At 41.0% G+C, this 10,916-nt stretch overlaps 1 protein-coding gene across 1 annotated transcript; it reads right to left on the bottom strand.

Moving 5' to 3' along the window:
* Positions 1-951: 951 nt before the first annotated feature.
* On the bottom strand, positions 952-10,916 carry LOC121191244 (palmitoyltransferase ZDHHC23-A-like). The gene is made up of 9 exons (XM_041052406.1): positions 10,783-10,916; positions 9,843-10,484; positions 8,998-9,165; positions 8,179-8,416; positions 2,008-2,147; positions 1,835-1,914; positions 1,566-1,679; positions 1,376-1,477; positions 952-1,258 (listed from the first exon to the last, which is right to left on the bottom strand). Exons 1-9 carry the CDS (start codon positions 10,899-10,901, stop codon positions 1,239-1,241), a joined length of 1,623 nt encoding a protein of 540 aa, XP_040908340.1. The 5' UTR covers positions 10,902-10,916; the 3' UTR covers positions 952-1,238.

Below are 10,916 nucleotides of genomic sequence, written 5' to 3'. Positions count from 1 at the left end.
GTTTACATTTGTTGTTACTCACCAAAACAGTGTGTTTGCCCTTAGGTTCTGACAAATGCGTTGAATCCAGGATTCTTCTTCCTCATGAAACATTTGCATGTTTCTTCAAGGTTTGAAATCTGCATTGTTTACATTCGTGTTTACAACTTGCACTCTTCTTCTTCCCTGCCTTTGTTGGTGCATTGCTGCATTTCTTGGTGCATTACCACCTCCTGTAAATTATTGACACGGTGTGAAACTGTTGGTGAGAATGTATATAATGATGTGCATGTGTGTCGTTGTGTGCGTGCATGAAAATGACAGCTCCTTATAGTGCTACTGGAGGACGAAAACGCCATTTACATTTGTTGTTACTCACCAAAACAGTGTGTTTGCCTTTAGGTTCTGACAAATGCGTCGAATCCAGGATTCTTCTTCCTCATGAAACATTTGCAAAGCTGATTTTTCTTCAAGGTTTGAAATCTTTACATTCATGTTTACAACTTGCACTCTTCTTCTTCCCTGCCTTTGTTGGTGCATTGCATTGCTGCACTCTTCTTCTTCCCTGCCTTTGTTGGTGCATTGCTGCATTTCTTGGTGTATTACCACCTCTTGTAGATTATTCAAATGGTGTGAAACTGTTGGTGAGAATGTGTATAATGATGCACATGTGTGTCGTTGTGTGCGTGCATGAAAATGGCAGCTCCGTATAGTGCTACTAGAGGACGAAAACGCCACAGGGAACCTTTAAGACGAGTATGTGCAAGCATGATTTTGTGATGATCTGTTGTGGTTCAGTTTGCAAATTGCAGCGATGTTTGGCAGGTGGACACTTTAAGCCTCATTTAGTGGTTAAATCTTTGAAACAAGCAGTATTTCCACATTCAGAGATCCTGGATTTGTCAAGAGAAGGAAGAGTTTTAAACCAGACAATAGAAATTGTTATGGAAAAACCACATGAGACACATATTATTCAAAGTAGAGCATTTTATATGTCACAAAACACGTCTGGAGGGGGTCTTTAAAGATGGTGCTTAGTTTCAGGTGCAGGTAGAGAAAAGCAAAGTATTGTATATGGAAACCAGGTTTTACATCATGTTTATGGTATTACAACATTTGAAAGAGCAGAGAAAATAAACTGAAAAAAAAATGATATTGTCTCAGGTCTTGGCAGTGACTGTGATGGATGTAGGATATTCACAACAAAGGTTAAGGTGTTGAGACAGCATCGCTGACATGTGATGACCAGGGGCAGGAAGCTAAGCAGCTGGGCACTCGGCTAAAGGAGGGAAAAACAGAAAAAGAAAGAGTTAAAGAGTTAAGGTGATTAGTGTGTAACGTCACTTTTAATCACAGCTTATTTGACATAAAACCTCTCCGTTCATATAAGAAGTACCATTTTTTGGAAGGAAAGCCACGTTTTCAGGCAGGATGCCAGCCTCCAAGGAAAACTGCCTGAACTTCTCCAGCAGATCAGCACTGAGGTCCGTTCCGCGGCCTGCCAAACCACATTGTATTAATCTGCTGCGGTATTGCATGTCCACTGAACTTCTGTATCATGGCATCATTGCGAGTGAGGACTTTACCATATAGTTTGTTGACAACGGTGATTTCACCCCCCTTGGTCTTGATGGTTTGAATCAGAGCGTACTCGTCATACTTCACATCAACCACGCGCATGTCATTCTCATTCCTCCAGCCTGACAGAGGGGGAGGAAAATACCTTTTGTGAAAGCAGAAATACTGTGGAGGGTTGAACTGCAATTGTTGGATGCATGCCTCTGTGTCTTTGTGCTGCATTATGCGAGTGTGTGGTGAGTGTGCGTGTGTGTGGGGGGGTGTTGGCTGTACTTACGCTCACTGGTGTATGTGAACTTCCCAGGCACGTCAGTCTTCCTTGCCAGGTTGTTCATTCTCCAACAAGTGCCATCAGAGCTGCAGAGACAACATTCAAAGATGATTATCTGCATCATCACTGATCTTTTTTTTATCTCCTTTCTCCCTGTCTGTCTCCTCTCTCACACTCACGTGAGACTGGCGTATGACATGTCCAGGTCCCCATCGGCAGTTGGGGTGAACATGGTCGTGCCCATCTTCATGCTGGCTCTGCGGCTGACGAACCACTGGGCGTTAGTGGCAAATCCAATCAGGTACCACTTCCCAGCCATCTGTAGACACACACACAGAAGACAGGCATAGCAGAGATCATACAAAAATGCTCCCTGTAGTCTTCCTTTAAACAGTGTGCTTTAAATAATAAGTAATAAATTAAGGAATATGCAAATACACAACTCATTGAAGTACACAGTTGTTTAAGTACATTTTACAAAATAGTCTAAATGTAAACTAATATCAAAAGTAAATTATCTTTGTCTTACTAATCTATAGCTAATTTTAACAAATGAATAATTGACATTTGGCAGCCTATCACACTATCAGAAAGTCCTTTCCTCTGCCAGATGCTCTAGCTGCAGCTGACTCAGTTGTGAGAATGAATTAGATAAAATGCACACAGGCACCCTGAATTTACATATATATTGTGATTAAAATAAAAATTGGTAATAGTTCACCCAGTTATGTGTCTTACCCCCTGCAAATTGAAGTCTGCCTGGGGCATGACTTCAGACGAAACCGTCAAGGAGCAGAGCAGGGCTCCCAGCACTGTCAGCAGCAGGGTCATGGTTACTGAGGAGTCAGCTGCAGGGTGAGATGAGCCTGGATGAAAATCTGGAGGTCTGTTGTCAAAGTTCGGCCCAACAACCCTTTATATAGCGCAGCACGAGGTTACCTTCTCCCTCCCATCCAGCACACACCGACCCACACCCCAACACACACACGCACACATACCCACACCCACACAAACCCTGGAGCTGGGATGGGTTCAAACACGTGAAGCTTCAGACAAACACACGAACAGTTCCACAGCCACAAGGTAAGCTATTAGTCCTGCCAGGACAGAATTCAGTCAACCGTGCTAGAGGTGAATGCATGACAGTAGACCGTAGGGGGGAGGGGGAAACATGCCAAGAAATGACCTAGCATGAATAACAGTGGATTGATATGATACCCCATCTGTCACATCATTAGAGTTGGAAAACACAATATTTGATCATGGCATTTCATTATGCAGCTTTTCACGTGCAAGCATAAGCTTTAAAAGAACAGGAACCTAAAGTGGTAAACAAAGCTATGGCTGCCGTCCAGTGCTTTCTGTGGCAGAGACCACAGAATCAAATTCATCCGTCAGCAGTTACGATAGTAAAACAAGAGACAACACAAATGCCCTTGCAGATTGGATTCCTAATCATGCAACATCATGTGGTGAATTGAAAAGCTTTCCAGGGAAACTTTTCAGTCTCTTTTATGGGTTTAAAGTCAATAAATACTTTCCCATCCTGATTTGTCTTGCAATTACTTGAATTGCTGACAGGAATTAAAATAACAACTTATTGTGTATGCTTGCGGCTCCCTCACAGTAACTAAGAGAACAAAAACAACTGCTGTTTCCAGGGTCAACAGTCTCACAGTCTCTCAATCTCACGTCATGTAACTGTTCTGGAGCTTTCGATCACATCACGCCATCCTCATCAGAGGATGGAGCAAAAAAAAAAAAAATTTGAGCAGTAAATCACTTCAGTCTGTTAACTGGAAAAGTGGAGGTCTGTCAACTGACACTGCAGTAGCTGATACTGCAGTGTCACTATAGTGTTACGATAGACAAGTAATCTCAAGGAAATCATTTTGTGTTTTTCCCATGTGTCAAACACCTACACAGCTGTCCCAGCTGCTTTTCAAATGCATTTAAGTATGTATGTATGCAAATGTGTCTGCATTATCTCCATATGTCTAACTGCTATTTCCCCTACAGTATCTGCTGCTGCTACAAACCATACACCGTCCATGTTCCTTAGCTTAAGATACCGCTAAATGCCAGTGCTACTGCTAGTCACAGGCCAACAGCCACTGTTGTATTTCACAGTGTTCATTAAGCTTACGACCATTTCTATACACCAAACACTGGCTCCGTTTTCTCTGTTCCATTCTGCCCATTGTCAGATGGATTTCTAAACAGGCAGGAGACCTGCTTTGAACTCCCAGTCAGTTCTACACAATAGTAAATAGTAAACAAGTTCTTCAGTCCATGCACATGTTGTTGTGCATTGTGAAAATTTAACATGTAAAAAAAAAAGTTAAGAGAGAACTATAGCTGTTCTTCACCTTTATTTATCAGGGATGTCTGATTTTTAAAATCGTCTAGTCATGTACTAGCTCCAGCTCTGCTGCTCCTTTCCCTGCTGGCTGCTGTGGCCCAGAACCATCGCTGATGAATTGTAAAACAACAACAGAGGAGCCAAAAACAGCAACAGACTGAATGAAGTTATCCGTCACCCTTTGGGCAGTAGATTATTTCCCACGCTGTACACTGAATATTTGGTCAAATTAAACTAAAGTATACTGGAGTAAAAACACACACCATGACTCTTGGTGTATTGTATATTAATCTGGAGTTAATACAGTATATCTGAATATACTACATGTTTCGCTTCAAGTTGTTTATCAATGACAGACTCAGAGGTTGTGCGCAGTATATAGCAACATAAGTGCAGAACTGCAAAATTCAACAACTATAAATGTAGCTCTGCACCAGTGGTGGAAAGTAACAAAGTGCATGTGTTGCAATGTGTTTCTATATTGTAAGTAAAGTAAAAGATCTGAGTATTTTTTCCACCACTGAACTTAACTGTACAGTTGAAAACTTTTTTTCAGTACAGTTAGATTTGTCTGTAATTCTGATCTCTTTTAAGTCACTTTCATCTAAGTTGGTTACAAGACTGAACTCTTCTGAACCTGAACTCTGAACCTTTTCTCCTCTGCACGGATTCAAATCCAGAAGTGCTGATAAGATGAATTATTGTAATGAGTTGAAAACAGCCCGGTGCAGGCAGACACACGCCACAGTACAAAGATTCCTCCGACCTGCATACCTTGCCAGTTTAAACAGGTATGCCTTTTGCTCTTAGAAAACAAATATTTAAGGTAATGTGCCAGAAAAATATTTTACTTTTGCACATTTTATAAAGACAGCTTCGTACAAAACTGCTGCAGCTGCAGAAATCTGTTGACTAGTAATCATTGAATTGTCACACCAACCTATTGCAGAAAAGAAACAAATTCTTAAATCTAACTTACATTTAGACAGTAGATGATGGTAGATTTACTAAAGCCAAAGGTAACTGCAAAGGTTCAGCATCGGGGCGAAAATGAGTTCATGCCACGTTGGCAAAATAAGAAAAATGACAAATCCTTCTGTGATTTGAACTTTGGAAAATTCGCACATCATTCCAAGATTGTATCTCCACTGCTAGCCTTGTAGTCACACCATATAAAAGGCCTAAATAAGCAATTATGTTACATATCTGTAACAGTTCATTAACAAGTGAAACCAGATAAACACTGAAGCCTGTTCTTGGTGAACACAAGTAGCTGAATTAGAGTTAATACTGGATTTTGTTTCTGTGTCACTACTTGTGATGGTGCCTTATCAGCCATTTTCCCACCAGTCTGTAGACACCCCTGTAGTTCTTTTCACCAAGTGGGACATATTTATAGCTGTCAAAAATTCTCAGTATCTCTGACTTGATGTGAACAGTTTCTCCCACTCCGTTGTTCATAACTGGAGACTGAATGACACATTGTGACAGTGGCATTAATCTTGAAATGTGTAACTTCGGCTCAACACCTGGAGAGGGAAGATGTGGAAAGATGCTTTAAGGCAGAAGAGAAAAAAATGTATAAAATGACACATATGCAGTATGTAAGTTTCATACACTCACAGCTTTACCAGTGAAGGTATAGAAGTAGTTTGGCCTCTGGGGGGCACTAGAGGTATGTGCATGGATTCATGTTAGTCAAAAGAGTTTGTAGTCTTGGGAGTGAAATGTGCTGAATCTGCTGTTTAGACCATGAGATTTCTTGTTGATAAGGTTGCTGTGTTGGCCTGAGGGTGGAGCTACAGGATAGCTCATGGATGAAAAGGGTTTGTTTTTGAGCCGTGCCTGAAATTTCAGTTGATGCTGGTGGAAAGGTTTAGTAAAAAATAACATTAAGAGAGTCACTGGGCCCTGAATGTCAACAGCCAGCAAATTAACTGTAAATCTGCCCATAGTCTGCAATATACCTCGGCTATCAACACTAGAATCATTGGAACTCGTTCCTCTGGAGATTGATATGCTGAATATACCACATTTTACTGCAGTCTGGTCAGTGGTTGTTGCAACAAGCTTTGGAGAGACAAACCGACACCATCATCTTTAGGCACAGCCACTAGAGGAACAAGACTAACCACTGCACTGAAAAGGTGTTATGGGTAACCACTGAGTTACAATTAATGTGGTTACTCTTAAAATGGAAAGGAGCAGGAATTATTGTGTCAAATTTATTTTGTGGGAGAGTATGATGTTGTGATCAAGCTGCAACTCCTTTTGTGTACAATGTAAAAATATTACAACAAAAAATGTGATTAAACTGAGTTTAAACTACATCTGTACAACAGATGTACATCTAATGACAGCACTAATGGGGGACAATGCACAAATTGCCCTGAGGGTGGCACCAAAGGAAGGACCATTCATACTAACCAGCAGTCTCTGGAACCACTGAGAAGGAATTATGGGGGAGCAGAGACCTTTCAGATGAGTGATTTAAATGGAGGAAATGTATTGATTTAAACAGTTTGATCGATTGCTCCACCCAAGATGTGCATTATGAGAATTGATAATAATGGGAAAGTGTATGGAGGGAAACACTGCAGTCAAGACATCACAGGACAGTACATACACTTGTTTAGTTTGACATTTTTATTATACTATAGGAAAGATGATAGAAATGTACATATTACACACTGCAATGGGCATGATTTTTGCCTTCATTTTATTATAAATAAATAACATCTGCAATCGATTATTTACATAAGCAGCTCTTGCATGTCTTTAAATCTGTTGTGTTGGTCTGGGTGGTGTAAAAGGAGCCCCACTCACACTATGAGAAAGCAATAGACAAACACCATTAGATTAAAAAAAATCAATAACGCAGAGTACTGCAGAGAAAGAAGTATGAAGTAAATACAGGGGAAAACCAGACTGTATCAGACATAACAGTAAAGATGACTGAATCTGCTCCAGGAAGTTTATGACTGTACACCCACCATCCACGTGGGAGTGATAGGATGGGATGTACAATCTCTACAGCATCTCCTGGGGATTTCTCCTCAGGGAGGTGTCCAGGAGGAAGATACCCACTCACACCAGCTCATATGGCTTGAACTTTTCATTCATGAATTCGAAAAATGTTCCAGTCAGAGTCTGCAGGAGACATAACAGTTGTAGAGACAGTAACATGTACAGACTTATGTTAGCATGTCAACAATTTAATGTGCAGTTGTGCTAACTGAAGTCATGTTGCTATGTGCATTTACTTCATAGCACAGCAGAGTCAGATCTGAACCTGATAAAGTACAGCTTACTGATAAAACTGAGTAAGTGGGATAAGGTAGAAATGAGCCTGATAAGCTGAGGATAGACACTTTCAGTTATTGTTATAGCGTGGCCTTTCCTCTGGCGCCACCCCATGGCCAAATTTTAGATGTTTACAATGCTAGTCGACCTATATTATTTCTCCATTTTTCATCCATCCAGCAGTTTTGTTTCCTTACATGTAATGACTCAATAACCGCCTCACAGAGCTGAGAGCGTGGGGCTTTTTCTTCCTCTTTTGAATCCCAGAGTCAAAACCTCATTTTCTACAAGGTTTACATTTTAATTTAATGTTCTAACTGACAAAAATACAATGAAATCATTCAGAAAGCATAAATTCTGTTCACTTTGTGTAGGTAGAGAAAAATTGCGTGGTAACATGGCAGTTCCAACTATAAAACATGTATCAGTGTGTAATTCTTTTTTAAGGAGTAAACATTAGCACCTTTATATTTCCCTGCAACTTATTTATGAGTTAAATTAGTTTTTGGTTTTGGTATATTTAAGAAGCTGGAATGCAATAAGCGTTGTCATCAGCTGATATATGGTAAGAAATATGTGAATGAAATTCTTTGCACATGCCATATTAACAGTCTGTTTTCATGATGTTACTAGAAAGTATAAAGTGAAACTAGACCAAGTCAGTGAAGCTGGAGCGAGGAGGAACCGAGGCATCTGTCATGGTGAGGAACTCAACCCAGTTCTGATAGAAGCCACGTGAATACTCTCCTGTGTCGATGACGAGTCCCCACAGGCGGATCTGGCCCGTTTTGTTCCTCAGAGCCAGCTGAGCCTCCCGCTCCGTCACATTGAAGCTGATATTAAGAACTTGTGCCACTAAGATGTAAAGCAATCCACCTGTGACAATGCTGCTGTACCAAGCACAGGTGAAGCAAAGTGCTGTGCTGTAAACATAAAGAAAGGACGAATATAATGTTACAGCAATAAAACGTAGTAACGCATTTGCAAGTGCAACATTTTATTTTCTAAAACTTATTTTTATAGGTTAATAGCCCTTTTGGCCCCATATGTTGGAAAAATCATGTTATGCTATGTTGACTGTTCTTAAAACTTCTGTGCAATTGTATCAGTTCATAAGTATTAAGTCTTCATTCACTGTCAATGTGACACAGTCCAAAGCAAAAAAAAAAAAAAAAAAAAAAAAAAATTAATCTATAATTTATAAATAGGATCAACTTTAAATTCTTTCCCACAAGTACTGACTCATGAAACTGTACTAAAGATGAGACAGTAGAATGTATGTCCTTGCTAATGCTACCATTTACTAGTTTCTCTAATGTTCACTGGGAAATGGTTATTGATCGTACTTATTATCTAATGGCGATAAGTAAAGTTTATATTTAGATTTTTGTACTACTGTTGATTTCAAGAACTTTTACAGATTGGACCTCTAATCTGCTCTTACATTTACTTTCATAGTCACCTGTAGCTGTGGTGGAGACAGAATATATGAGGAGTGCTGTACCTGGACTGACTGTAGACGCCGGGGCAGTAGAGGAGAGCCGTCATCAGATACTGTCGAGGGCAGAGGCTGCAAAGCACCAAACTGATCCCGTACAGAGAAGTCAGCACGAACACAGAGAGGGTAAGCAGAAAGCTGCGGTGGTTCGCCTGTCCAACACAGCTGTTTATCCTACAACACCTCAACACGTGCAGACACACACACACAACACAGATGCACAAAACAATGTACCAGTTAGACCCAAATTGACCCTGATATTTTGGCTCCATATTAAAAATTTTGCAGTACAAATAGTATGTCCTGCTCATATATTTCATAATGTCCTTCTACACACATGTACTAAATTCCATTTCTCCTCCATTGTTTTGAGGTGACTGCAGAAATGTCAGCAGAAGATGTCTCCAAAACTGGCCATATAAAACCAGACATATTTGTATGGCTGGATGCAGCCATGGAGCCAAGGAGGAATATATGTTTTTATGATCTTTTGAAATGACCTTTAATGACTGATATGTGTCCAACCCAGACAAATTCAGGCTATTAAGGAGCCTCGGCTGGCCAGTACTGGTCTGTGTGTGCACTTTACAAAGGGGCTACTAAACCATAATGGTCCAATGGTTAATTTAACCCCTTCCTGTGGTAGAGAACAGGAGCTACAGTAGGAAGAGTCTTGGTTGAAGATATGAATATTTGTGTGTGATTACGGGGCAGTTACCTAATCCATCATAATTCTATATTCACTTTCATGATCTGGCGTTAATGCTTAATGCGGGGAAGTATAACAGACTTAGAGCTGATTCACAGGCCACATATGAAATATATAAAAATGTATGTTATGTCCAACCCACCAGACGCAGTGGTGATCCAGACGCTGGACGCAGGAGCCACAGGTTCGACAGTGTCCTGCCCGCGGGGGTCGCATTATTTTGCACACAGGACACTGGCTCCATTTTGCTGTCAGGGCCTCTTTTGTTGTCTGCAACTCTGCTGCAGTCGCTGTTGAGGAGGAGGCTGCTGATGACTGGATAGGTCCGTTAAGGTATGTAGAGTCTTTGTTTGCCTCCTGACTCCTGCTGTGTGCTTCAAGTAGGGAAGGGGTTACAAATCCTGGGCCTCTCTTGGTGTGAATAAGCAAGCAGATGGTCAGAATCATCCCAGTGGTCACAGTGCACACCTGCAGGTGGCTGACGTCCCCGAGAGGTAAAATCTCTGTGATGAAGAGGTAATACATATAGGCCAGAGAGTAGAGCGCAAGAGTGAGGAAGAAGAGGGTGCGTCTCTTTTTTCGGTGCGTGGCGTAGTAGTACCAGAGGACCAAGCCTGGCAGAGCTGTCAGAATGATGATGCCCAGCAGGTAGTGCAGTGCTGCAACCCGGAGGAGGAGAGGTAGCAGCACCAGGGCCGGGATCATGGAGATCTCTAGGTTCTCAATCATGGCCCCAAGAACAGGAAACTGACATCCACTTGTAGGTGGTTTGTCTTTGAGCCACCTACAGAGGATGTCATAATTACAAAAATTAGTCATTATAAATATGGCTTTCTATTGGTTGACAAGTAGATTTTTATTTAATTACTGTACGCTGCTTTTCCAAATTCAAGATTTTCAGTGTAGCTTACATTGATGCTATCATGGCGTTTTATTTTATTTCATTTTACAAAGGTGATATTTCTATGTGAATGACATTTAAGTCATTATGTATCGCCAGGCTCTTTATACTTTGCAGTGCAGCACCTCAGTATATTCTGTCTGTACTCATTACTGACTCTTTTGCCTCAAGCCCTTCATACCTGTTAAAGGCTTCATCCAGATCTTCACAGTCACAGCAACATCCGTACTGGTAGAAATCACACTCACAGCAACACATAGGATCATCTGGCTCTGGAGGCTTTAACTTCTCCCATTGCATAATGGCTTGCTAAAG

This window comes from Toxotes jaculatrix, chromosome 12 (assembly GCF_017976425.1).
Source record: "Toxotes jaculatrix isolate fToxJac2 chromosome 12, fToxJac2.pri, whole genome shotgun sequence".
NCBI classification, from domain to species: Eukaryota; Metazoa; Chordata; class Actinopteri; family Toxotidae; genus Toxotes; species Toxotes jaculatrix.
The sequence above is the reverse complement of the archived record's forward strand: the minus strand, read 5'-3'. Positions and strand labels throughout refer to the sequence as shown.

What these genes read in the sequence shown, in the direction of transcription:
- LOC121191244 (XM_041052406.1), bottom strand. Translation starts at nt 10,901, where the DNA reads ATGCAATGGGAGAAGTTAAAGCCTCCAGAGCCAGATGATCCTATGTGT. An exon ending in GGCGTCTACAGTCAGTCCAG is followed by an intron (nt 8,417 to 8,997) that starts GTACAGCACTCC and finishes TTATGTTTACAG; the next exon opens with CACAGCACTTTGCTTCACCT. An exon ending in CGTTGTCAACAAACTATATG is followed by an intron (nt 1,478 to 1,565) that starts GTAAAGTCCTCA and finishes GTGGTTTGGCAG; the next exon opens with GCCGCGGAACGGACCTCAGT.